This window comes from Carcharhinus amblyrhynchos, chromosome 1 (genome assembly GCF_965287045.1).
Source record: "Carcharhinus amblyrhynchos chromosome 1, sCarAmb.v2.hapA, whole genome shotgun sequence".
Classification (NCBI taxonomy): domain Eukaryota; kingdom Metazoa; phylum Chordata; class Chondrichthyes; order Carcharhiniformes; family Carcharhinidae; genus Carcharhinus; species Carcharhinus amblyrhynchos.
In genome coordinates, this window is record NC_137324.1 from 126,856,643 (window position 1) to 126,883,325 (window position 26,683).

At 40.3% G+C, this 26,683-nt stretch overlaps 2 protein-coding genes across 4 annotated transcripts in view; both read left to right on the forward strand.

The window, feature by feature from the left end:
- Window positions 1-26,683, forward strand: part of tada2b (transcriptional adaptor 2B) — a 177,003-nt gene that overhangs the window by 144,862 nt on the left and 5,458 nt on the right. Inside the window, exon 3 of the mRNA XM_080192249.1 lies at window positions 8,719-8,786. The gene's annotated coding sequence lies outside the window, so the exon portion shown is untranslated. The remainder of the gene's footprint in view (window positions 1-8,718; window positions 8,787-26,683) is intronic.
- Window positions 1-26,683, forward strand: part of sorcs2 (sortilin-related VPS10 domain containing receptor 2) — a 591,285-nt gene that overhangs the window by 87,510 nt on the left and 477,092 nt on the right. For all 3 annotated transcript variants that reach the window (XM_080192200.1, XM_080192208.1, XM_080192218.1), the window contains exon 2: window positions 8,719-8,786. In XM_080192200.1, the coding sequence (XP_080048326.1) occupies window positions 8,719-8,786 (68 nt within the window). The remainder of the gene's footprint in view (window positions 1-8,718; window positions 8,787-26,683) is intronic.

A 26,683-nucleotide genomic window follows, 5' to 3' on the forward strand; every position in this document is an offset into this window, starting at 1 on the left:
ACATTTCTCCCTTGCCCTTCAACGTTTTGCATAAGTCAGCATGTATTTAATTCCTGACTGGCTCTCTTGATATTCTTTCAAAGCATTGAATGGCTATTGTTCATTCCTAAGGGAGAAGTCTGGCTTTGGTTTGACCTTAGTCAGTGGATCTGAATAATATGATGGGCTCCCTCACATCCTTTACCTCAAAGGATGTAACTGCATGTGTCTCCATTACAATTTATAATAGAGCTGGAAATAATAAGAAAAGCAATATTGAATGCAATGTGTGGGGCGGGGGGGGCGGAGGGTGGTGGAGTTAGAAAGGGATCTGGGAGTCATCACTTTCAATGTCTAATGGAGACTGAAACAGTGTAAAGGAATGTTGAGCTGGAACAGCAGAATATAAGATTTGAGTGATTTTGTTAAGATTTTACGATGCCCTGGCCACACCATATTTCAGGTAGTGATCACTACACCAGGAAAAAAAAAGTCATGCATGTCTTTGTGTTCTAATGTGTTTCATTACTTTAAACACCAAAGAACATAGACAAAGGTGGCAACAACTGCAAAATTGGGTCTTTGAACAAGCTCATGTTACACAATCCGATATGAGTACTTCAGTAAATTATACTACACAATTCCAGTATGATTACGCAACTTTTTTATTGAGTTCACGACACACTAAGAGCTCATTTTTAAAGCCCTTCACAATTTGCTGTGACTTCAATATTCTATGGTTTATCAAAGCTCTTGCACCAATTTTACCCTTGACCTCTAAATTTTATGCATCCTAGAATCTAATCATAATACATCAAGAGACATGTAAAATGACCTCGAAGAGACACAAAACAACTGCAAAGTACCAATATAGAGCCAAGAAGATGTGCTTACAGCCTCTGCTAATCATTCCATTGTCATGGTTATATGATCCACTTAAGCTCTTCCCATTACAAACTCAGTATAGCCGAATCTGTAATCTCATACTCTCTTTGTGAAATAGTGTGCTGCTTCCACTTCTGCAACATTAGCCCTCTCCACCCCTACCTCAATCCAGTGACCAGATCAACATTTCAAAGTCCATTAACGTGGGTGAGTGACGGTCACACATTCCTTCAGTTCCTCATCTTCTGCCTTAGGCCTGCTTCACAAAGCAACATGGTTCAACAGAAAGCTGTTTTAACTTGCTGTGTGCAGATCCCACAAACACAAGGAGCACAGATAGTGTGAATATTCCAATCAACTGTGTTAGAGAGTGCAGAGAGGAACATGACATTATGTGGGGTGTGCTACAAGCAATCATGAGAGAAATTCAGATTGTTACAAACTACAAAAACGGTGTTTAAATAGTCACATCAGTGAGGTATAAAGGCTGTGAATGAGTATTGATAAGGTAGGGGCAAGATAATAGTTAAAAGTGAGACAGAAAAGCCAGTAAATCAAATCAGATAAATCAAAACAGTTTTAATTTAAAGCTGCTCTCAACAGCTAGTCAGATAAAAACATTTGTGATGTTTAAAATTCAGCTGGATCTTACAATGGAAGAGGTAGTTACATGTTCAACATTCAGCCTGGAGGTACTATAATTTACTCCAGCCAAACATCATGAAAGATTGAAGCCTTCATCTTCAAACACAAACCTTATACTTTTGCCACCAATTCCACTCCCTTTGCCTGGAAATAATCTCAGGCTAAACCAAATAGTCTCAAACTCAGTATCCAGTCCCAATTTGGGTTGAACCCACATATTCTCTCTGTAAAATAGTGCTTCCTAAATGACTTAACTACTATTAAGATTGTGCCTCCTAGACCTGGGTTCCCCCACAAGAGGAAATAGTTTCTCTGTATCTATTCAATTGAATCCTTTTATCACTTTAAAGATGATGATGATGAACTTCATTTAGCTGAGTGGCTTTTGCTTGTTCTTTGATTTTTTTTTTTAATGATAGGGTCAGACACCATATCTATGAGATAAAGAGTAAAAAATGTGACTGTGTGCCGACAGCATCCTGATGTTCTTTACAAATCCCAAGTGCTGGACATTATTCTCAGATTCAAGCAAGGCTTTGACCTAACTTCTGCTGTTGCTTAATTGCAGCAACTTGGGGGCCTTGCTGAATAGCCAGGGTTGAACAGGAGTCATCTGTTTTGAAAGGCCAAATAAAGCATGTTTAGTGATTATGGCAATGCTCTTCGTCTACATTAACAGTTTGAATCACATCTAAATTAAACAAGATATGAAATGATGCTGAGTATTCCTATCCTTGGTAGAAAAAATTGTGAGATTACATATAATGAGTTGTCCAGCTTAATTGCATTTATTGTAGTTCATACTGAACTGGTGTGGGGAAATAAGGTGCACATTGCTGAATTTCCTGTAGGTTGCTGCTTCTTCAAAATTAGATATATTACAATGATTGTAAAGAAAAGGTGGGACGAAGGTTGCCAGACTTCAATCATACAGGATAATTGTGTGGCTGCTTTCCTGAGATGATTGAGAGTGAGGGTTTATGACTTGTGTTTCACTATGGCCCTTTATGCACTTGAGTGAACAGTAGCCAAAATGTAGCAAAGTGGCTGTAGGTTTTGCCAATTTTCTGCTGCTTTGTTGTCTGTTATGATCTTGGACTTGAATCCTGGAAGACCAGTGCTCCTGCTTGAAAAAAGCTGGAACAAAAAGGTTTCAATGAATGGCATTTTTACTTTCCTGGTGTCATTTTTGGTTCTACCCACCTGACTACTATCATTTTCTGTTTCCCTTGCCAACTGTGGACTGTGCAAATCGAGAACTGTCCACTTCCAGTGATCGTTAAATGGGAAGTGTCAGGTGGATGGAACTTTTGGAGACTTTTTTTGGCAGTTGGTTGTGGATTTTCCACATCAATGGATTCGAAAACCTTGATAGTTGCTCTGCAGGTTGTGCACTCTTGCCAACCTCTGCTCCACAGTGCTGCTGCTTCCTGTCCCTGAAGAAAAATGCACCTGCTTTTTAAGCGGTTGCAGGTGGCTCTGCAGCAAGAATATTCATATTTCTGGAAACATGATGATTTATTGTAATGGTATGGAAACATGTCTCCCATCCTGTGAGACTATACTGGATAGCTCGGTGTTAAAAATATAACAGGAAAATGTTGTGAATGATGGAAATCTGTACTAAAAACAGACAATGCTGGAAATACTCAGCAGCTTTGGTTGCATCTGTGTAGAGAGTCAACAATCTGGATTGATAGTGGGAATCAGGGAAAATTACAGGCTTGGCCCTTAGGAGAATGTGCGTGCAAAAGCTTGATCTTGGTTGCTGGGAGCAGGTGCAGGCTGCTGGTGTCGGATTACCAAACCCAGGAAAAAGTTTTGGAGGTACTCAAAGGAGCTATCAGATGTGGAGGCAGGCTGTTTGAAAGGCCTGCCTTAATGCTTGTGACTTTGTTCCAGTTAAAATGAAAACACAAGTACTCCAACCCTTATCTCCTCATCCTTCAAATACTTCCCATGCCCCATCCATACCACCTCATGCCTCATCCCTACATCCCTCCTTGCTGTCTGTGTCAAGCTATGGCACTTTCATGCCTATAGACCTATTATATATTGTCTAGAACCAGTGAACTCTTTGGTGCCAGTAAAATGTGTTTTGAGGAAAAAAAGCTTTAAAATGTAATACATTCATAACTTTCTGCTATGCTGAGAAAAATAATTTCACTACCAGCTACCAAATACTGTGAAATTGACAGCAGAGAGCAATGAGTCTTAGCTGTCAATCAAGCAATGTTCTCTCTGTCCTGAGAGCCCAGACAGCTATTATTCTTGTTGAAACTCCTGCAGCCCAGAGAAAATATTGCTTGATAGATCAGCCTCTCTGATTGCTGCCGCCACCTCCACAATGCTAAGTGGTTTCAAGGGTATGTGATTTTTGTTATTGGTGTTTTTAAGAGACTTTTATTGACACTTTTATTAGCTGGTAGTGAAATAGCTTTTTTGAACACAGGAGAAAGTTATGAATAAACTATTTTAAAGTTTTTTTTTTACACACCTTGCTAATGTTGTAGGGTGTTTTAGTTCTATGCAGTGTATAATAGGTCAATGGACATGAAAGTGCTATAGCATGGTAGAGGGGCATGAGTAGATATTAGCGGATGGTTGGGAGAGCAGGGCATGGGGAGGACCTTTGGATCAGCCCACCACTTTTAACTGGTTCCCAAGTCAACCCTACTTGGTGAAAATCCAGGCCAACATTTCAAGTGGTGACTTTCCATCAGAATTGGGAAAGTTAGAAATGTAGTAACTTTTTAGTCAGTGAAATGGTGGAGAATGGAAAAAGAACAAAACTGAAGGCCTGTGATGGTGTGGAAGATGGGTGGTGTCAAATTATGAGAGTTGGTGGGGACAAGCACAGTCCCAACAATGGAAAGAGCTGCCAAAGGAACAAGTCACAGCCCCATCACTTGAAATTTTCAAGATTCATCTTTAGATTATTTCCATTTATAGAGTTTCATTCATAGAACTCACATTCAGCAGGTCCTACTTGGTTTCACTAGCACTACCCAAATGTTGACAGAATATGAATGTTAGCTTGTGAGACAAACACGATTGAAGCAAAAGGAGACTCTTGGTATGAGGAAGGCAATAGATCCTTTGAGCTATGTATTTAATCCACTTGGACTGGGAGGGTGGGAATGAATTGGTTGGAGCATAAGACATGTGTAACTGCAGTGCAGCAAAACGCCTCCTACCATACCTCTTACATTGGAGACATAAATACCTCCTACAAAATGCCTCCTACTGCTTCATTTTGGGTTGTCCTGGAAAACAGTATTTATAATTGAAAACAAGCTAAATTTTATTTATTAGTCGCAAGTAAGGCTTGCTGTGAAATTCCCCTAGTTGCCACACTCTGGTGCCTGTTTAGGTCAATAAACCTAACCAGCACGTCTTTCAAACCACGGGAGGAAACCGGAGCACCTGGAGGACACCCACGCAGACACTGGGAGAACATGCAAACTCCACGCAGACAGTGACCTAAGCCAGGAATCGAACCTAACCACTGTGCCACCATGCTGAAAAAACCCAGATTTCCCAGGCCATGTGTATTGCGTTATAGGCCATCAGATCATCTTTGTCTCCCCTTAATCTTGAATAAGTGACTGCATACCGTAATAAGGAATGGAGTAAGTGGTGTAGCGATGGGAAGAATGTTACACAATAAAGGAGATAACTGCTAACTGATTTAACAAATGCTTAGCAACAGCTGCTATTCACTCCGACAAATTAAAATGCGTGCTCTGTTTGCAAACTTCTGTCTAATAGTATTCTTCAGTTTTGAAAGATGCGTAATGCTAACACAGTCTTGCCAACTTTGTGCAAAAGAGGTTTTATATACGACAGCGGTTTAAGACTAAGCTGCTAATCAGAATGGTTTTCCTCCTTTCTTGCTCTGTAGTAGTGACAAATAAAAGAAAGAAAATGCAAACCTATTTCATCATGTCAGGACTATCAGTGGATGTGCTGGGTATTATAGTCAACAGTCCCTTCATTCACCCAGTGTTTGTTAACTCCTTCCAACACTTAAAAGATTTCCAAAATCTGCGTGCTTTTTACTTTTGCATGCAAATTTTTTTTGTGTTACTACTACCTCTTCTGGTGCTGGAATGTAACCTCTCCATGCCAGATGGCATCTAGTACTTTGGTCAAAACGGAGTTTGTTCGACCATGTGGGTATCAGAGCTGAGTCCAATCATGTCCTGCTTCAAGAGTCACCTCGGCTGATTGCTCCCCTGCTTAACTTAGGACAACTGAAATCAATTGCATAGAAGCAGATTACTGCAAATGCTGGAAATCTGAAATAAACGCGAGTGCTGGATAACTTCATCAGTTCTGGCAGCTTGTGTGCTGCGAGAAATGGAATGAATGTTCTGAGTCCAATATGACTGTTTGGAAGAGGTGCCAAATTCTTCAGTCATGCTCAATGGGTTATGTTTTAATAAGTCATGTAAGGACACTTTTTCCTGTTAATAAATAGAGGCATATTACAGTCTGCTGAGCCTTCTTGGAAATCTTTAACATGGTGATGGCAGCTGTTTAAATGGTTTTCTGCCAGCCAGTTCCCTGGCTTGACAGTTATTCTACACATGCTGTGTACCTTTCGTGTAACAGTTTCAAAGCAGCACTAGTGTGTACAAATAGTACTTCAGTGAACTTGATACACACTTGCCTCCTTCCCTTCAACATCAAATTCCATTGAACATCTGTAGAAATGCAGAAGCAAACTAGCCAGAACACACTTACACAGCAGTGTTTTTTCATATGACTCGAAACTACTGAACAAGTTGACCCATAAAGTGATGAGATGCTTCTTAATCCACAGTGTTCTTCCTTGAATGGTGTAAAAACATTAATAATACTGGCTTCACTGTAGCACCATGAGACTGGCATCTAACAACTTCACATAGGCTCTATTAATCCTCCTGTTTAGTTTTACTGAAATAACTCTGCTTGAAAAGGGCTTTGTGACCATGGTAAAGTCTCTTTGTCAAGTTTGTTTACAGGCAGGTGTGTGGTGGCGTCATTGCCACTGTCATTGTGACTCTGCCAACTACATCTGCTGCTGTTACAAATGATTTTTGCAAAAATTTAGTCTTGACAACAGACTGCCCCGTTTGCTCTGTGAGTGCAGCCAATGAAGGGCGGAGCTTTACAGGGCAGGAAAAGTCAGGCTGGTGCTGATCAGCTGGGTGATGGGAGGGTTCGTACAATTGAGCTCAGTACTGTGATTTACAAGGAGAAGATTGCTTGAGCTTCTCACGCACATTTGCAATCCAAACACCCTATTTGAAATGTATGTGCATGGATATCAATTGAGGGGAAGATTGGATGTAATGCAACTTCCCTGCAGTTAAACAATCTGCTCAGTGTAAAGTTCATATTTAAATAATGGATACTCAGGATGAAATAAGGAGCAATAGATTCCTAGTGTGCTTCAATGTCTTTGATGGGTAGTGGCTGTTGCTACATGGGCAAACATAGCCATTTTGTTCTCGATGGATAGGTCCCGCAAACAGCAATGTGATCTGTTTATTTGTTGGAGAGCACTAATTGGGGGATCAAGCATGGTAACCAGAAAATGGTCCTTAGACAGTCCCTTCACTGCTAGAATGTCTCACCCAAAGACTAATAGAATTCCTCCTGTAATTGGTGTTTATTGGGTAACAGGTGAGGCTTTTGGGCTGATTTGATGAAAAAACTTGTTCATGGCTGCTTCTGAACCAGAGTAATCCAGACTCTGTTCTCTCTCCATAGATACTGTCATACATGCTGAAATTTTCCAGCGTTTTCTGCTTTTGTACAATTAATGGTTACTTGGGATCAGAGGAAGAACAAAATACCCCATTTTCTCATACCTTTCTAGTCTGCTTCATGTGCTTTGAAGCATGATATTGCACAAAACATTATTCGTATACTTGAGACAGAGGTACAGGAGTATAAATTAAAAGGTTGTATTCGGTGTTATGGCAGTATTATTAATCACACTGTGATTTAAGACAAAAGTTAGCAAATTATCACATCAGAACCACATTGGAATCATAGATGCTTCTCTGGCAATTATTCAAGACGTATCCATTACGGTTTGAATGCATATCAATGAAATGTAAAATAGTGAACCTCCTCTTGTCTCTCAACCCTGGACCCTAGTTATTCAGCATGATCCAGAGCACAGGTTCTCGATATTCCTGCATTCACTGAGATCAATTGTCTTTGCATTTCCAGGCCTTGGATGGTATTTCCCACTGGTTGACAAATTGGTTAAAAAAAAGCACAAATTTAAGATCATCCTAAAATGAATTGAAGGGGTGATGTTTTTATAAAAACCTTTCTTTGCATACAAATTATGATGAGAATGTAGAATTTTCTGTTGAAATAGAGCCAATAAATTCTGTTACAAAGGGATTACAATATTGATTGAATGTAGAAATATTAAAGGGCATGGGCCAGACGAATGGGATTGAACCAGGTCTTTCATAGCGTGAAGACTTGATGGGCTAGGCAGTCTATTTCTATACGGTGTGATGATGGTGTTGAGATCAGCAGGTTAATGAAGAGTGGGGAAGGCTTAGTGGGCGTGGTAGCTGAGCTCAACTTTGTCCTGACTCAGAGCCCACCTAAGTGGTATTCCAACAAAGCTCACTGAATGGCAGTGAGATATGGAAATCTTTGACCCTGTAGCCATCTTTGCATATGTAGCTTAATAGTGCACTACATCACAATATATGACAATTTGCCACTTCTCTATTTGAATGCTGGGGCAGCATGGTGGCACAGTGGTTAGCACTGCTGCCTCACAATGCCATGGACCTAGGTTCAATTCCGGCCTTGGGTCACTGTCTGTGTGAAGTTTGCATATTCTTCCCATGTCTGTGTGGGTTTTCTGTTGCTGTGGTTTCCTCCCACAGTCCCAACACGTGTGGGTTAGATTGATTGGCCATGCTGAATTGACCCCAATGTCAGGGGATATATGTGGGATTACAGGAATAGGGCATGGTGGAATTGTGATAGGTACAGACTCAATAGGCTGAATGGCCGCCTCCTGAATTGTAGAGGTTCTATGATCTTAACTGTGAAATTTGATATCCTTTAAAGAAACCTATTAGCATTCCAGATGTTTTTAGATTGATTTTGTGAATGTTGGCATGTTAGGATTTTGTACTGCTTTAATTTACACTCACTTTGCATTTCTAATGTGCTTTGCAGGTGATCTTGATTCTCACAAAACTCTTCCATTCAGATATGGGGAAGGTTCTGGAAAGTTCTCTGTGGCGGTGAGTCACCTTTTATTTGTTTTGTGTACAAATGCCAGCAAAAATGAACGTGTGCAGCTTTCCGAGTGAAGAGGAGACCAGTACAGGAATGACAATGTGAACAGATGGATGGCTGCCTGGCTCAAAATCTGTTATTTGCTTGCCTTAATATTGAAAATCTGCATTTCTCTCTTTTTATTGGATCTTGCAACAAATCCCACAAGGATTATCGGATTTGAATCTAATGATTTCAGCAATAACGTTTTTTGCTCATTCTGTGTAGGACTTTGCAGAAACAAAAATTGTACTGGATTACCCTTTCAACTTGTGAAACAGCTGATCAGGTCACTCTTGAGGTCTTATGGTTCATCTTTGGCAGTGATTGTTGACAGTACTTTCATTCCTCCTTAGGTTGTGACTGGATTTCAGTAAAACTGTCAGGCATTGGAATGAACACTTCATCCAGCAAAGCTGATACATGGCTTCAAGACATTTTAATTACATGCCTCCTTTACACTACCAGGTTTTCATCAATGGCAAAACACCTTTCATGATAATAAAAAAGAAAGCACCTGAATTTAAATGGTGCTCTTAACAACTTCAGAATATCCCAAAATTCCCCACAGCCAACTAAATACTCTTTGATGCATTGTCATTTTATAATGAAGGAACAGCCATCTTGCTTGGATTAGTATCTTTCAAATAACAATGCTGTAATGATTAAATGGTTTTATTTATCATAATGGAAGGATAAATATTGGCCACAAGACTGGGAGAACTCCCCAAATTTCTTCAATGTTGCTGTGGAAATTTTACTCTAATATTTCATCCAAAAAACAGACCTCCGACAGTCTGCAGAGAGGACTTGAAACCTTCAGACTCGGTGTGATGATGATAGTGCAATTGATATTGATATATATATGTGTGTATGTATGTGTAATATATAAATATATACACACATTTAAAAATTCAGCTTTATACTGCAGGCAGTTGGTATCTCCAGAGGGAATGCAACCCAAATGCTAGGAGAGTAGGATAATTATTCATTTCAACCTTGCATGTCTTTAAGTAGAGCTAATGGACTTTTGTTTACTTAAGTTCCCCTGGGATTTCTGATTAGAGTAATTGACAGGATCATGTGATAATGTAGTTTATGTGCAGACCTGCGTCTGTGGCAGAGAAAAAAAGCTTTTGCAGAAAGTAGATTGGTTTGCAGCTGAAGTTAGAAGGATTTTTCAATCTTCTGGAACTCTATCTCTCTGAAAGCTCCAAGCCTGTTAACTAATGTTAAAGCAAATACACCTGGGTTTGATAACTATTAATTTAAAAGTGGGGCATTTGATTTATGTATGATTGGGGGTTATTTGGAACTGAAACAGTTATAAGCTAGAAAGAGTTGCTTCCTTTCATTTATAAATATTGTTCAAGTGTTAATGGTTAAGATGCTTCATTCATTAGTTATATTTAAACAGTGTTATTAAATAATGTTTGTTTCACTATAAGAGATCCCTAATTTGTCAGGGCAATTAATCCTGGAATGAAGTATTCTTTCCTCATATTTATACCAAAATAGAAAAATTGTTGGGCCTAGTCTGGCTTCACAATATACCATGGAGTTCTGATCCAAGACCCTAATAACCTTGACAGTGCTACCACTGAGTCATGGCTAACACCAATCTTCATTAGAAGACACATATGCCTTCACTGGCAAACACTTGAAAGCTGGCTGCCTCCAATTTAAAATGCTGGTAGCAGTGAATTTAAATAACGTGTACTTGTCGCATATATCCAGCCATACTTGGAATTGGCCAGAGTGAAATCATCATTATAACGTTGGAAAAGGTCTGTGGCCATACTAACAAAGTCATAAGAGGAACATTTTTACTAACTATGAATCCTGTGAACAGACACTTCTTGGCTACTGTCAGATCTGTTCCTTGACAGAAACAACAGAAACCAGCACAAATGAAATTGTCCATTGGTATTGAAATCCAAGAAGAAACCAAATTGTTGTTTGTAGTTTGTCCTGTGGAAATGGTTCTGCAGTGTGTTGAGGCTGCCAATTCTTTTTAGTCACATTGTATTCATGCACCTGAGGTGAGTGAGGTGTTCACAACTTACGTTTGTGAATGAAAGTTTTTGAGGGTGGGCCCTGGTGATGTTGTAGGAAGGTCTCTAATAAGGCAGCAATTAAAAACCATTTTGATGGCCTCGGTTCAGAGGTAGAGTTCAGTCCCAGCAAGAACAAAATTACGACATTGCACTCGGGAAAAACCACCCTTAAAGTGTCTTGTTCATACTGCAGCATTGTCGTTTTGTCAGGGCAGCTTTTTTGCTGAAACAATTATTGCCTCTGTATTCAGATGCAAGTTTTGTGCCTCGTCTCAAGGATGTATCTCAGATCTTCTGTATTGAACAATGCTGCCTCCTTTACCTCATGTCACTGCTACAGGACTTAAGACTGCCAGCATCAGCTGTGTTATGGGGTAATTGCATGTCCAGAGAGAATTGAGTCATTTGAACACTTCGCCACACTGCCATTAACAGCAGCTCTGATTTTGTGGTAGGGTGGGAAAACCAAAAAGCAGTCCTGCTACATCTGGAATGCTCAAGACCCATTAAAACCATTTCATTAAAAGAGATGGTTTTCACTGGAACCTCTGCCTTCATGGCATGTAAACAGCTGTGAATAGGATATTGATCAGAAACGAACCAGTAAAACTTCCAACATAAGTATGAGGGGATGTAATATCAGGTAATGGATTGGTCCCTGCAATTATCTGCCACACTGAAGTTTAAAATTTTAAAGTTTAAAGTTTTAAATATTATTTATTAATGTTACAAGTAGGCTTATATTACCACTGCAGTGAATTTACTGTGAAAATCTCCGGCGCCCGTTTGAGTACACAGAGGAAGAATTTAGCATGGCCAATGCACCTAACCAGCTCATCTTTCAGTCTGTGGGAGGAAGCCAGAGCACCCGGAGGAAACCCATGCAGACATGGGGAGAACATGCAGACTCCACACAGACAGTCAACCAAGCCGATGGTGTGAGGCAGCAGTGCTAAGATAACAAAGGGGAAAACTGAGCGTGATGCATCATAGACAGCCAATCATGTAGTGCACATTTATGCCCTGCAGATGTTCATTGTATAATACAGCAGAAAAGGCAGCCGGTTTGCCTATGTTGACTGTGGTGGTGCTTTGAAAGAGCTATCTAATTAGTTCTGCTCCTCAACCCATTCTCTGCAAAAAAATTCTCTCTTGAAAACTACTGTTGAATATATTCTTACCCATAAAGGCAGTGCCATTTAGCTGTGTTTACTTTCAGATTGGCACATAGATTCACAATGTCAACATTGTTGAAGCAGAAACATTGAGCTTCAATACAGTTGTGGAACCTAGTCTCCCAGCTACCAAAGGGTGATACCATAAAGTAGTGTTATTTTATTCTTTCTCTATCACCCGTGCATCACATACCCATTCTGTGTTAACTAACAAGATAAATACATTAATACATTTTCCTCATATAAAAATGCACACACAAATGCACATATGTGCCCAAAGAATGCAACATCATAAACGTAAGAAACAAAAGGCAGTCTAAATGCAAGTGTAGGAATCACAACAAATGGTGTGCATACTGGGCGCACAAACACATTCCTCAGGGGTGAACTTATAATTCAGTGCCTAAATATCAGCATTAATACAGAAGTATGAAATCCGCTAGATGATGTTGGGGAAGTTGTTGACAAGTAGAGTGCTTCAGAGAGGGAACAGGGCTAGTAGTCCATGTGGACCATTGGCTAGACATGATAGAAACGAGTGCTATAGGAATACGAGTTTGAACTGGGAGCTGCAAGACTGGAGGTGGCAATAAGGACTGTGACCCTTGAGCAGGTATCAGTGTCTTCAACTTGGGGGCAGCTCAGAGATTCATCCCAAAGTCAATGATTGAGACAGGAATGTGGGATCCATTGTGTGGTTGACCCAATATTCTTCTTCTGACCCCACTTCTGATTGCACTTAAGCCGCGGATTGATAGATTGCTCAGCTATTTTGTCTGGGTTTGCAGGATGTTTGAGATTATTCAGCATGGGTACTAGGACCATGGCTGGAAGTGAGGTAGATCACTGAACCAATGCAAATGAAAGGAACCGCGATTGGATATATTGTGTTACAGAGCTGGAAACCAATGAATTTGTGAAAATTGCACAAGTCATCATCGATGACAGTAATCAGGTAACTTTGGCTTGTTGTGATTGGCATCAAGGTGGACCAGCTCACCAGTTGAGTGGCTGTCCCCCTAGGGGATCTTGGACTTCTGATTGTATGGGTGATTGCCTCGATGGAATCGGTGTTGAGGCTCAGTAACCTTGTTGCTGAAGAGAGCTATCTGCACATTGGTGAATTTTTGCCTCTGTGTCCATAATTCTCCAGCAGGAAGGCCATCCCGAATGAAGATAGGATGTGCGGTGGTGATGGATAAGCCAAAAGTATGACGGAGCTTTTTGAGGTCTGCAAGATCTTCAAGCAGTGTGATCTCATTGACATCCCCTTGGCCAGATTGTTTCCTTGACGGAGCATGGGCTCATCTCACTCTGCATGTACTGGAGGAAAGATGGAGTTGAGATCCATAAATATTGGTGCTGGAATTACCAGTTAATACAGGCATTTGGCAATGATTGACACATCATTGGTTTCAATGAATGGAGTGCCTCCAGTATCTCAACATCAGTGTTCCCCAAAACCAAGCCTTCAGAGACAAAGTTGTGATACTCTCTGGACAGGAAGAAGTGTGTTTCATCAACACCAAGTAAAGTCAGTGAACCATCAACCTGTTGTATAAATTGGCATGAACTCTTGACTGGGACATATTTGTGGATGCACAGATCATGTTGCCAATAGCTTCACTATCAATATACACCCAAAAAGTATGGTGCTTGAGGAATATGTCTAAGGTAGGGTGGATGATGAATTTGTACATGGAGTGCAGCTGATGCCAATGAAACATCAGCAGGTTCCTGATCCCCTTCATCTAATGAAACACCCGCAACATTATCATGATAATGCACAATAGCACCTATCTTCCAAGATGGCATCTATCTCATGAACTTTAATCATGTTATGAAAGTCTTGATCAGACAGAAAGGTTAGGATCAAGCCCAAAAATGTAAATTGGGTTCTGACACCAGTGTTCAAATGAATTGGCATCTCAATCTTTTCTTGGCATCACTGCTTCAGTGTCTGATGCAAAGCTGCTATAGCTTCTGCTGTTACAGGACTGTAATATTGTGGACTGAATGGAAGTCAATATCCTTGTATAAGTGGCAAACAAACTCACCAATTTACTTTGAAGAGAGATTGAAAATGCTTTGATGTTGTCACAATGCTGGTTTGCTGCGTCTACTTTCAGACTGGCACATAGGATCACAATACCAACAGAGTTGAGGTGGAAACATGGAGCTTTAAGGCAGCCAAGAAAATGGACTATACAAAATGATATAAAATGGCCATGCCCATGAGGGAAATCAGGCTGCCAGTCATTGAAGGGTTTTGATATACAATGGGGCGGAGCATTCCAACTCACTATTGACAGTTTTGCCCCATGTTTGTAGTTTGGGATGACTACAATTTGTGTAATCAGATGATGTGACCATATCAATTGGACACTAGTGGTGCCTACTTACAAATATTTTGGTTTTGTTTTTATAGTTTGACGAATAGCTTCATATGAAGCTTTGTACTGTCACATCTCTTGGAGGACGAGTTTCTATATTTGCTGTTTGTAGTTATGTTATGCAGTAAGGGTGCAATAAGAAGAAATGCTGGTTATAGATAGAAACTTAGAATTGTCCAGCTCAGATGCTGGTCATTCAGCCCATTATACCTGTGCTGGCTCTTCTAAAATTTGGAGAAGTGTATAATTGCTCACAAAACACCCTTTTGATATTTTAGCTCAATTTCAGTATCGTTCCTCTACCACCTCCTAATTCCTGGAAAGGGAACTTGAGCACAAATGTTCATCTTCAACACCTGGCAGTAATCTAGCAGAGCAGAATCAACCACCTATTGTCAAAGCTGCCCAATTACGATTCCAAGCAGTAAAGTGGAAAATGTACCGTAGTGTCTTTACAGAGTAATAATTAGCTGTCAGCAAATTGAGGAGGTGAACGTACTTACAGGCAATTTTGCACTGCAGCTGCTATGTTCTATTTCAAATCAATTTTCAGATATTATGTTTCTAAGAATGTTAAGGTATTGGTAAATCTCTAAATTCCTAGAACCTGGCTTGGGAAACTCGCTAGTCATTTAGTTTACTCTTTGTAGCGTGGCATGGATGACTTGTCACTTGTACGTTTTTCATTTTAAGTAAATATCTAGAATTGCCATATTTTTGTAAAGCTGGGATGGGATAAGGCTGGAGTGAATGGAGCGGGGGAGATATATTTGGTCAATGGGTGGGCTCAGACCATTTGAATGGTACCTTTAGAAGTGCCACCTCTTCCATCACCATAGAAGGGACCAAGGCTCGTACTGCACAAACTCTAAACAGTTCCTACCTAAAATGCCAATCAGGGTCCAATTACATCATACTCCTGATTTGCATATTCAAGGAGCCTACTGCCTGGGCGAGTTATTTTCTGAAAATGCAGATACTGACACGACTGGTAGCTGAAACTTGCAAAGTGTAATCTTTCAGGTATTGATTTGTTGTCATAACAGTGTTCTCATACTCTTTCAATATCAGCCCTTCATGTAATGTGTCTGTTGAACTCTATCTTCATGTCTGCTTCAATTTCCAGCATTTTATTATCTTCAGAGAAGATGATAACAAGCGAGTGTTTATTTCTCCCTGTCCATGCATGCTTTCAAGTTATTTTCTTAGGTCAAGATGACAAGCTGATCATGTGTACTGTGGTCTCTGCCATTGTAAAGTATAACAATCACAAAGTGACTTGTGATAATGGCTCAGATTATTTATCTGCTGATTTTCCATTTGTTGCTAGCAAGAAGTACCTTAGCCTAGATGTTACTAGCACTATGTCACTATGAACACAGAACATATTTGGACCATAAAGTCATAAGTTATAGGAGCAGAATAGGCACTCAGGCCATTGAGTCTGCTTCTTAGTCAAGACCAATATGATTCTTATCCTCATTCTCTTGCCTTCTCCCCATAACCATTGACCCCCTTATTGTCAAGAAACGATCTATTTCTGTCTTAAAGACATTATTTTGTCTACTTATCTAATGGAAACACTAACCTGCTTTATTTTAAATAGGTTTAATTTATTAGGTGTAGTGCCAGAGAACTGGCAAATAGCAAGTGGCCAAATATGTCCAGGTAATTATAGACAAGTCAGCTTAACATTAGTGTTAGGAAAAGTGGAATATTCACTCAAAAAGAGAATAGAGGAAAATCTGGAAATGAAAAATATAATAATATGGATTTCAAAAAAGAGAATCTTGGGTAACATTATTCAATTTTTTGAAGAGATGATAGAGTAAACAATGGCATTGTTGTAGATGCACTGTACCTGAATTTTCAAAAGGACTTTGATAAGGGACCCTGTAATAGATTAATGAATAACGTAAGAAAATGTGGAATCAGGGAACAAGTGGTAGAATGGATTGCTAGCTGGCTTCAAGACAGAAAACAGTGTGTGTGAATTGTGATAGAAGGTCAGAGGGATGTTCCACAAGGATCAGTTGGCTGGAACCACTCTTCATAATATACATGAACAGTTTAGACTTTGGAATCAAAAAGGCAATTTCTGACTTTGTAAATGATACCAATTTGGATAAGAGATGGTCAAGTTTTAGTAAAGGTACAACAAATTATAGGAGAACATTAATAAGGTGGCATATTTGGCAAATTAAATTCAACACAGGTGAGTGTGAGGTAGTACATTTTAATAGAATGGGGAGGTCACTTAACTTGAAAGGTGCAAGCGGGGCAGAGGAAGAACAAGATCTTGGAATACAAATCCATCAATTATTAAAAGTTGCACCACAGGTTACCAAAGCCATAAAAAAGCAAACCAACTTTATTTCTAGAGGGACAGGACTGAAAAGTAACACTAAATCAGCATCAAACTTGGTTAGCCCATATAAAACTATTGCACACAGTTTTGGTAGCCATATTATAAAAGGGAATAGAGACACTGGATAGAGTGCAGAGAGGATGATGCTGGAAGCTGGGTATATGCATCAGGAATACATTCCAAAGATCTTAATCAAGTCTTAAAGAGGAACTACCACCTTATTCTAACACTGAAAGAGATCACAGCATCACTGGCAGGGCAAAATTTTTCAGCAAGCTTCATGCTAGAAAAAGCTCCTGAAATGTGAAGCTAGATCTTTGCTGTTGACACGTTCAACACACATTTTGATTAGTACAAATTCCTGTGTCCATCTATTGGCCTTAAAATAAGCCAGGATCTATTTCAGCAGAAAATTGATGAGACATACGGAAGCTGTAAAGGAGCAGTCAGCATAAGCTGATGATACCTATATCCATGTTGTAGATACAAAAGATTTTAACTACTATCTATGTAGAGAGAATCAGGAAAGCTGGGATTAGGTTAAATACAGATAAATACATTGTGAAAGTGAGAGGAGGCCAGTTTTTCAAAATGGTGGGCACACCTGACACAGTCACACTGAATCCTGAAAGAAAGAATCACAGCATTCTCCGAGATGTATTTTCCAAGAGACAAGAAAGAGTTGAGATGTTTCCTTGACTTGATTCACTATGATTTCTTTCATATCTCACATGACAGAATGCACATCAAACTTACGAGAGCTGATGAGAGAGCATATTGTATACCTGTGTCAGAGTCACACGAGAGGAGTTTCAAAACACTCGAAGTAGAATGCAAGGAGACAAGTCTGTCAGACATCAACAGGGAGAAATCTGTTAGGTTGCAAGTAAGTGCTGCTATAAAAGGATTGGGGGCAAGCCTGGTACAAGAGGGAAAATGGATTGCATTTGTATCCGAAGCTCTAACGTCAGCTGAGATCAGTTATGCCAATGCAGAAAGAGAGCTTTTGGCAGTCATGTATGGATATGAGAAATTTTATATACATTTCTGTGGGAGGACGTTCATTGTTGAGAGTGATCTTCATCTATTGGAGCAGATCTACAAGACAATTCTAGATTAAGCTCCAGCAGGATTGCAAGGCTTCAGAGTTATGATTTCACTCTGAAATACAAGCTAGAAAGTGAAATGGTATTAGCAGATTGCTTGGTCCTATTCAGTTATTGCAATGGGAGAAACATGAAGTACGAGATCTAGGTATGAACATCTATCACTGAGTGAAGTTAACACCACTGAAACTGAATCAATTATAGATGAGATCAGCAAAGTTACAGATGCCCTCTCAGCAAGTGATTCAGGGATGGCTTGATAAGATTATTCCCATGAAATTCATCTCCAAACTCCATGGCCTGAGCCTTGGCACCACCCTCTGTGACTGGATCCTGAACTTCCTAACTCTCAGACCACATTCAACAAGGATAGGTAACAACTACACCACCTCCATGATCATCCTCAATACCGGTGCCCCACAAGGCAGTGCTCTCAGCCCCCTACTATGCTGCTTATACGCCAAATTCCCCTTCAATTTAATTTTCAAGTTTGCTGATGACACCACCATAGTGGATCAGGTCTCAAACAATGACAAGACAGAGTATGGGAATGAGATAGAGAATCTGGTAAACTGGTGCAGCAACAATAATCTCTCCCTCAATGTGAACAGAATGAAGGAGATTGTCATCAACTTCAGGAAGCATAAAGGTGAACATGCCCCTGTCTACATCAATAGGGACAAAGTAAAAAGAGTCAAGAACTTCAAGATTTTAGGTGTCCAGATCACCAACAACCTGTCCTGGTCTTTCTGTGCCGACACTATAGTTAAGAAAGCCCGCTGACATCTCTACTTTCTCAGAAGACTTAAGGAAATTTGACGTCAGCTACGACTTTCACCAACCTTTACAGGTGCACCATAGAAAGCATTATTTCTCGTTGTATCACAGCTTGGTATGGCACTGGCTCTGCCCAAGACCGCAAGGAACTGCAAAAGGCGATGATTGTAGCCCAATCCATTATGCAAACCAGCCTACTATCCATTGACTCTGTCTACACTTTCTGCTGCCTCGACAAAGCAGCCAGCATAATTAAGGATCCCACGCACCCCGGACATTCTCTCTTCCATCTTCTTCCTTTGGGAAAAAGATACAAAAGTCTCAGGTGACATACCAACCAAATGTCAGGGGTAAGTTTTTCACTCAGAGGGTGGTGAGTGAGTGGAATCGGCTGCCGTCGGTAGTGGTAGAGGCGAACTTGCTGGGGTCTTTTAAGAGACTTCTGGATGAGTACATGGGATTTAATGGGATTGAGAGTTATAGATAGGCCTGGTAGGTATGGAAATGATCGGTGCAACTTGTGGGCCGAAGGGCCTGTTTGTGCTGTAGTGTTCTATGTTCTATGTTCAAATCAAGAACAGCTTCTTCCCTGCTGCTGTCAGACTTTTGAATGGACCTACCTTGCATTAAGTTGATCTTTCTCTACACCTTAGCCAAGACTGTAACACTACATTCTGCACTTTCTTTTCTTTCTTTATAAGTGGTATGTTTTGTCTGTATAGCAGCCAGAAACAACACTTTACATTGTATGTTAATACATGTGACAATAAATCAAATCAAAGATGCAGCAAACATAGATCATTGTATTGGTTTATCAGAGATGACATCTTACTCGATTATGGTGTTCTGCTTGATGATCCAGAATAATTATGCCCAAAATGATGGAGAAAGAACTTCTCAAAGCTGTATGAAAACCACATGGGAATGGAGAAGTGTAAGCTTAGAACAAGATCATATTGGATCGACATCTACATAGATATTGAGAGAATGGTGTCTCCATGCAATGGATGCCAGAAGACACCACCATAGTGGACCAGATGACTGTCTCATAGAAGACAGAGGGTGGTGGTGGATGGAAAGTTTTGAGACTGGAGACCAGTTACAAGTGGTGTACCACAGGGATCAGTGCTGGGTCCTCTGCAATTTGTGATTTCTGTCAATGACTTGGAAGAGGGGGCTGAAGGGTGGGTTAGTAAATTTGCTGATGACACCAAGATTGGTGGAGTAGCGGATGAGTGGAGGGCTCTTGTAGGCTGCAAAGAGACATTGATAGGATGCAGAGCTGGGCTGAAAAGTGGCAGATGGAGTTTAACCCGGGTAAGTGTGAGGTGATTCATTCTGGTAGCACAAACTTGAATGCGAATTACAGGGTCAGCAGCAGGGTTCTGAGGAATGTGGAGGAACAGAGAGATCTTAGGGTTCATATCCACAGATCTCTGAAGGTTGCCACTCAAGTGGATAGGGCCGTGAAGAAGGCTTATAGTGTGTTAGCGTTTATTAACAGGGGGTTTGAGTTTAAGAGACGTAGAGTTAAGCTGCAACTATACAGGACCTTGGTGAGACCACATTTGGAACATTGTGTGCAGTTCTGGTCACCTCATTATAAGAAGGATGTGGAAGCATTGGAGAGAGTGCAGAGGAGATTTACCAGGATGCTGCCTGGTTTGGAGGGTAGGTCTTATGAGGAAAGGTTGAGGGAGCTGGGGCTTTTCTCTTTAGAGCGGAGGAGGATGAGAGGCGACTTAATAGAGGTTTATAAGATGATGAGGGGGATGGATAGAGTGGATGTGCAGAGATTATTTTCTCTGGTGGATGTAGCTGTTACTAGGGGTCATAATTTTAAGGCTCATAGTGGGAGATGTAGGAGGGATGTCCGAGGTAGATTCTTTGCTCAGAGAGTGGTTCAGGTGTGGAATGCACTGCCTTCTGTGATAGTGGAGTCGGACACTTCAGGAACTTTATTGGTTATTGGATAGGCACATGGAACATACCAGAGTGATAGGGAGTGGGATAACTTGATCTTGGGTTTGGACATAGCTCAGCACAACATCGAGGGCCGAAGGGCCTGTACTGTGCTGTGTTGTTCTAAGTGTAAGAACACACTACAGAAAGTAGAAATGATAATTACTGAAGCATTGTCCAGACTATGGTATACTGTGGGAGCCAATTTATTTGCACACAATCAAGAATGGTACCTCATTGTTGCAGACTGCTTCTCAAAGTCCCTTTTTTGGTGAAATATTTGCAAGCTACACCAACCACTTCAGCAGTACAATTTCTATTTACTGAGCAAGAGATTCCTGAAAGGATAATATGGAATCCAATTTACTTTGAGAGAATTTAAGGAAGTCGCTGAATGTTGAACTCCACTCATTCAGTCATCACCCAAGGGGATCTAGACTTACAGAAATATCCATTTGGACAATCAAGAGAACCTTCAAGGAGTGCTGACAGACAAAGGAAGACCCAAACCTTGCCTTATTGTCACTGGAATCTACACCCCTGAAGACTGATATGAAATCATCCGCAGAGATGCTGATGGAAGAAAGTAGAACACAACTCTGTCAAGCAAGATACTGCCTCCAAGTGACTAGGAGAAAGTAAGACAGCAACTCACTGTTACAGAAGTAAAAGGAGGCCGACATTTTATTAAGTGTGCTAGATCCCTGCCTGTGTTCTTGAAAAGACGAACTTTATTTGTATAGGATCCATTTATGAAAACCTGGAGCACAGCAAAAGCTTTTGGCGAAGCTGACACTCTAAAGTTGTACATCATAGAAACTAAAACCTTTAAGTAAATGAGAAGGAACAGAGTTCATGTTTGACCTGCACCTCAGTTGAAAAATAGAAATGATCATCATCAACAACAACATTAACCAGTGAGTCAATATCAACAGTGTCACCAGGAAGTGACACAACAGTGGCAGCATTAAGCACAGCTTCCAACACCTTGTGCAATGTGCCAACTCATCACCGAGAGTGATGAATGCCAAATCTATAAGATAAAAGAAGCACAACATTCTACTGCCTCAGCAATGTTGTGAATGATATCTTGAGGAAAGAAAGCTATAAATTATAACAGAACTAAAAATTTCAGTTTAATTATAAAGTTGATTGTTAATCATCATATATTTAAAAAGTCAATTATTGGAATAGTTCTACTGGTATAGAGGCATTTTTAAAAAGAAAGACCTCAATATATTATTATTTGTAAAGAGCTAGGAACTAATTATTACATGCATTTACATTGAGGGTGCCATATTTTACTGCTGCAATAGGTACTGAACAATATCGTAGCAGTTGACAAACTGCTTGGAGAACAGCAAGAAGCACATCTGTGAAACTAAAGGATTTTGAGACTAGTAGTGTGGGAATAGGGAGGCATAACAATACTGTGTAGGTTTATACCTCAGATGAATTCTCGTTAGAATATAATACACATTCATTTTGAAGACCTGGATTTCTAGGCTCTTTACATCCTGAATAGATTGAACTCTATGTATGAGAGATGTACGAGGAAAATCACATCCCATGATGCAGTATATTGGCTGATTAAACTAATCTGCTAATAATTTCTCCCCCAATCTTTTTATTGATGCTGTTTCCTTTTCATTGCATAACAAAAGATACCATAACTTTTGTTTCATACAGTGACCAAATTTTAGTCACTCCAGCTAATCCAGAACGCAGCATGTCTTGTTACACAAAGACTACAAGGAATGTGTTCAGACTAAATTTTTTCCTCTATATACTAAAGAAGCAAGGGAAGTGGTTTCTATTATAGAGTCACCTTGGTTATCTTCTTACTACAGCATATGTCTCAAGAGAATTATCCACTTCTAGGTCTTGGCTGGAAATTTCCCAGGGGCCTGAAAGGTTGCGTTGGGGGTGATGGGGTAGATGTATGTTCAGGTGTTTGAGAATGAAATCATTAGACGCCGTTGCCCCAGTTGTTTCCTTTCTCAGGCTCAACTGTTATTCCTCCATTGTCTGGTTGTCTGCTAATCAAGTCTCAGGAGGTACCAATCATTGTTTATGAACCATTGGAGTAATTACACAATGCTATGCTTCCTCCAGGGAGCTGCACTGACAGGTATTGTAGCTTGATTTTGGTGCTGCTGTTCCAGTAAAGTGATGGCAGTAGAGCGGAGCACTTCCAAAGAAATTCTCGAGCATGATTAAGAATGCTGCAGGATCACTTTGAACATTGTTAATTATTTCAATGGAGGTCTTCTGGCACAGTGGGTAAACACAGTAAAAAGTCTGACAACACCAGGTTTAAGTCCAACCAATTTATTTGATAGTAAACTCACTAGCTTTTGGGTTTTTCCCTTTGTCAGGTGAATGGAGAGTTCTGGCCCATTCACTCCATTCACCTGACAAAGGGACAAACCCGAAAGCTAGTGAGTTTACTATCAAATAAATCGGTTGGACTTAAACCTGGTGTTGTCAGACTTTTTACTGTGTTTACCCCAGTCCAACGCCAGCATATCCACATCATGACTACTATCGGCAGTGGGTAAAAACAGTGCCCCTGAGGAAGAAGCTCAGGATTCAAATCCACCTGGATTCAAATCTACCCCAGGACTTGATGACCAAGGAATGTATGTTCATAATGTAGCCAAAAGAATTGGGTAACTTGTAAATCCCTCTGGCATATGCACTGAGTGGGAGAAATTCCTGGTTAGCCGTGTGTCAGAAAAAAAATTGAAGTATCTATCATCACTAGTCATAGCTCCAGAATAAAAGATGTATGTAAAAGTGCATGTGGTAGCTCAGAGCTATGACTAATGAAGGGAAAAGCTTATAGCGTGCAAAAGTGCATTTTTGCCATGGCAACTCCACTTCTTGAATGGAGGCAGTTGGTCAGTTGACTGAAGGGCTAGTGTGGATCAGATTGCTGCCAACAAGATATGATTTGATTCCTGTTCTGGATAGGCTGGATTCAGGTCCTGCCTGCCTCCGCAAGTGTTGGTGAAGGTTGCATGGTGCAGATCAGATATGCTTGTGGGCTGAGAACAGAAGAATTATTGTAGTGTATTGATCCCACTGTTGCAGGATTCATTAAATCTGGCATTCTTTCTGAGCTTTATCATTTTCTTTGTCTTGAGGTTTCTGACCTGAGGTTTCTGTTGACCTGCTACATTCTCAAAAGTCTGTGAGTCATGTTAACTGTAATGTTAAGTGGGCCCCAGACAGCACAATCATCATGTGGTTTGTAAGTTGCCTGCTATTAGTGGAAGACAATATCATGTTCTGTTGGGCCGTAATATGACCAACTGCCCCTACGATATTTATTAACATATTGGACATTTGTTCAATTGGGATAATGTTACCTGCCTTACTGGTCCCAGGTCCTGCTTGTAATTCATGTGGTTTGAGATTCTAGTGACATTCGAATTGGGTTTGCCTCTTAAAGTTAAATCTGTAACTGTTAAATCAGAGCAGTTTGGTAACCTGACGGCTCTTGCTACTTTCATGTACATATTTTCTGAAAATTGAAACTATGAACATGATTGTATGTGTCATATTACATGGTGCGCACATATTCATTTCTAAAACAGAGATTTGAAACGTTGCTTTAACACATTTCTATATAATAATTATCTGAAGGAATTGTTATATTTTGCTATAGTTGCTATAACTATTGCTATATTGTTAATACTTTTCTCATGAGGATAAATTCATGCGCTTTTTGAAATGTAGAATTTCTGCGTGAGAAAATGAAACCTCTTTCTAAATTTGGCACAATATCAGCTCCAGTGTTCTCAGTCATGTCAACAGAGTAAGTCTCTTTTATACTCTTCCTCAATTCAATTTGTTGGGTTGACCCCCAAAGTTGTGAAGGGTAGCCCATGGTAAACGTGAGCTTTGGTGCTGAGTTATTGTCAGTTTTCTGCTTTGTCTCTGACAGAGCCTTTTTTGTTCAGTCAGCGCACTGAAAAGATTTTGGGCAATTCACCTATAATTTCTCAATTTACATGGCTGCGTGTGAGGCCCTAATTATGATGCAGAGCTTGACGTAATTTCCCCATTTTTAAAAGTAACTCTTGGGTTAGAGGCACCTCTGGGAAGACAGTCATTTATTGCCCATCTCTAATTGCCTTTGAGAAGGGGTGGTGAGCTACCTTCTTGAAACGCTGCAGTCATTTGTAAGCCATACGGTGTATCTTATTGAGACCAATGCTTTTGGTGGGCTTTATAAATCAAGGCATAAAGTACAAAAACCAAGACATTTTGTTAAACTTGTATAAAATAATTTGTGATTGTTGTTTCAGTTCTGAGCCCCCGAAGGCTTTGTAAAGGGTTCAAAAGGAAATTGGGTAAATATCTTGGAGAAGAAAATGGGGAAAGAGCATATTTTTGGGTGGGGTAGGACTATCTGCATTTCTTTTCAAAAAAACTAGCACAGACTCTGGCTAAATGGCCACCTTCTGAGCTGCAGTGTTTTATTCTATAGAGTGCATTGTGAAAGCACCAGATAGCTACTGTTGAGTGTTCAAGGCGGAGAAACAGGAGAAACACCCTAGCCTATGATTTGTCTCCTGGCCCTGGGTCCTATAGATCCATAGGCAAGAAATGCACTTACCCTTTCCATGTAGTACAGGAGTGAATACACTTGAAAAATCTTCATTATCTGTAAAGCACTTTATGATGTCTGGAGGCCATGAAAGACACAATATGAAGCAAATCTTTTCTTTTAATGGTATTCCTTCTATTTTTAGTGTGCTGCTGCTTTGGTAAAAGGTTTACTATGGTCTGAATATTTGTGGTGCATTTCTTGAACTCAAGCAAAGACACTCGTATTGCTTTAGAAGGAGAAACTCTATCTGTGTTCCAGTGCTGCAGAGAGATGGAAATGAAATGGTGTTCACGTGACTACAATTTGCACAAGTGCCTCAGTGCTATAAGATGCAATGATGTGTACAGAGAGGGTGACAAATTTCTGTGGGCCTGAAAGTGAATTTCCTAGTTGTGATGGGCAAGGGGAATTATCCCTTTGAGCTTTGTGGAGCACAAACCCTCTTACTGAGTGGTTGGTGGCTCACTCAATGGCAACTGAGCAGTGGGTGGTGGGTGGGTTGGGGTTAGAGGGGTGGATGGGAGGATTTAAAACCCATTGCTTCAATCCAGGCTGATATTCTAAGCCCCTGGATGTTGACTTGTATGCTGTAAGCCATGGATGTGACTCACTCTTACATTGTCTTTAAAGAATTTTTGGCGATGGAAGACTGGCCTTGGTGGAACTATTACATTGGCAATGAGGAGTACAAATGATCTTTTTTCTCTCTGGACAACCTCTGCAGTTAAGAACAAGCAAGTCTATCATAACTCTAAGACACCAAAGGGGAAGACTGGACCCAATATACAGAATGCATGCATTACTTCCGCACTTCAAAGGAAGAAATAAAAAGATGATAAAAAGCTTACCTGGATGCCCCTGACTCAAACTTTTAATGATCTAGTGACCTGGTGAAAAAACCATAACCAACTGCAGTCCTCTCTTAAACTCCAGAGATACTCCTTTTAACCTGCCACCAAGTTTCTGATTAGGATACAAACATCGGCAGAACATTGTGAATTTGGTCTTCCTCTAAGCAAAACATTGTGAGACAGACGGGTGTGTGGCATAAATCACCTGATTGCTCAGAAATACTATTGGCAGAACCCAACCTAGATTTTTAAAAAGCCATTGAAATAGCTGTAACACTGGAAAGTGCAGAAAAAGGAGGGTCAGGAGCTACAGGGATATCAAACAGCAATGTCTTCCAGTTAGAGAGAAGGGGCTTGTGTAATCAATCCTCGATGGAGAGCGTAATCATGATGTTAAAGGGCTGCTTACAACATTGGAGCTCTAATAACATCACCAGGCAGTCAAGGAAAGGCAGTGAAGGCCCCCAGAATATTCAGGAACATATTGCAGAAGGATATGGACGTCAGACTCTGGACTATTGCAAGCACTGCCAAAGGGCACAGCCAAGGTCAA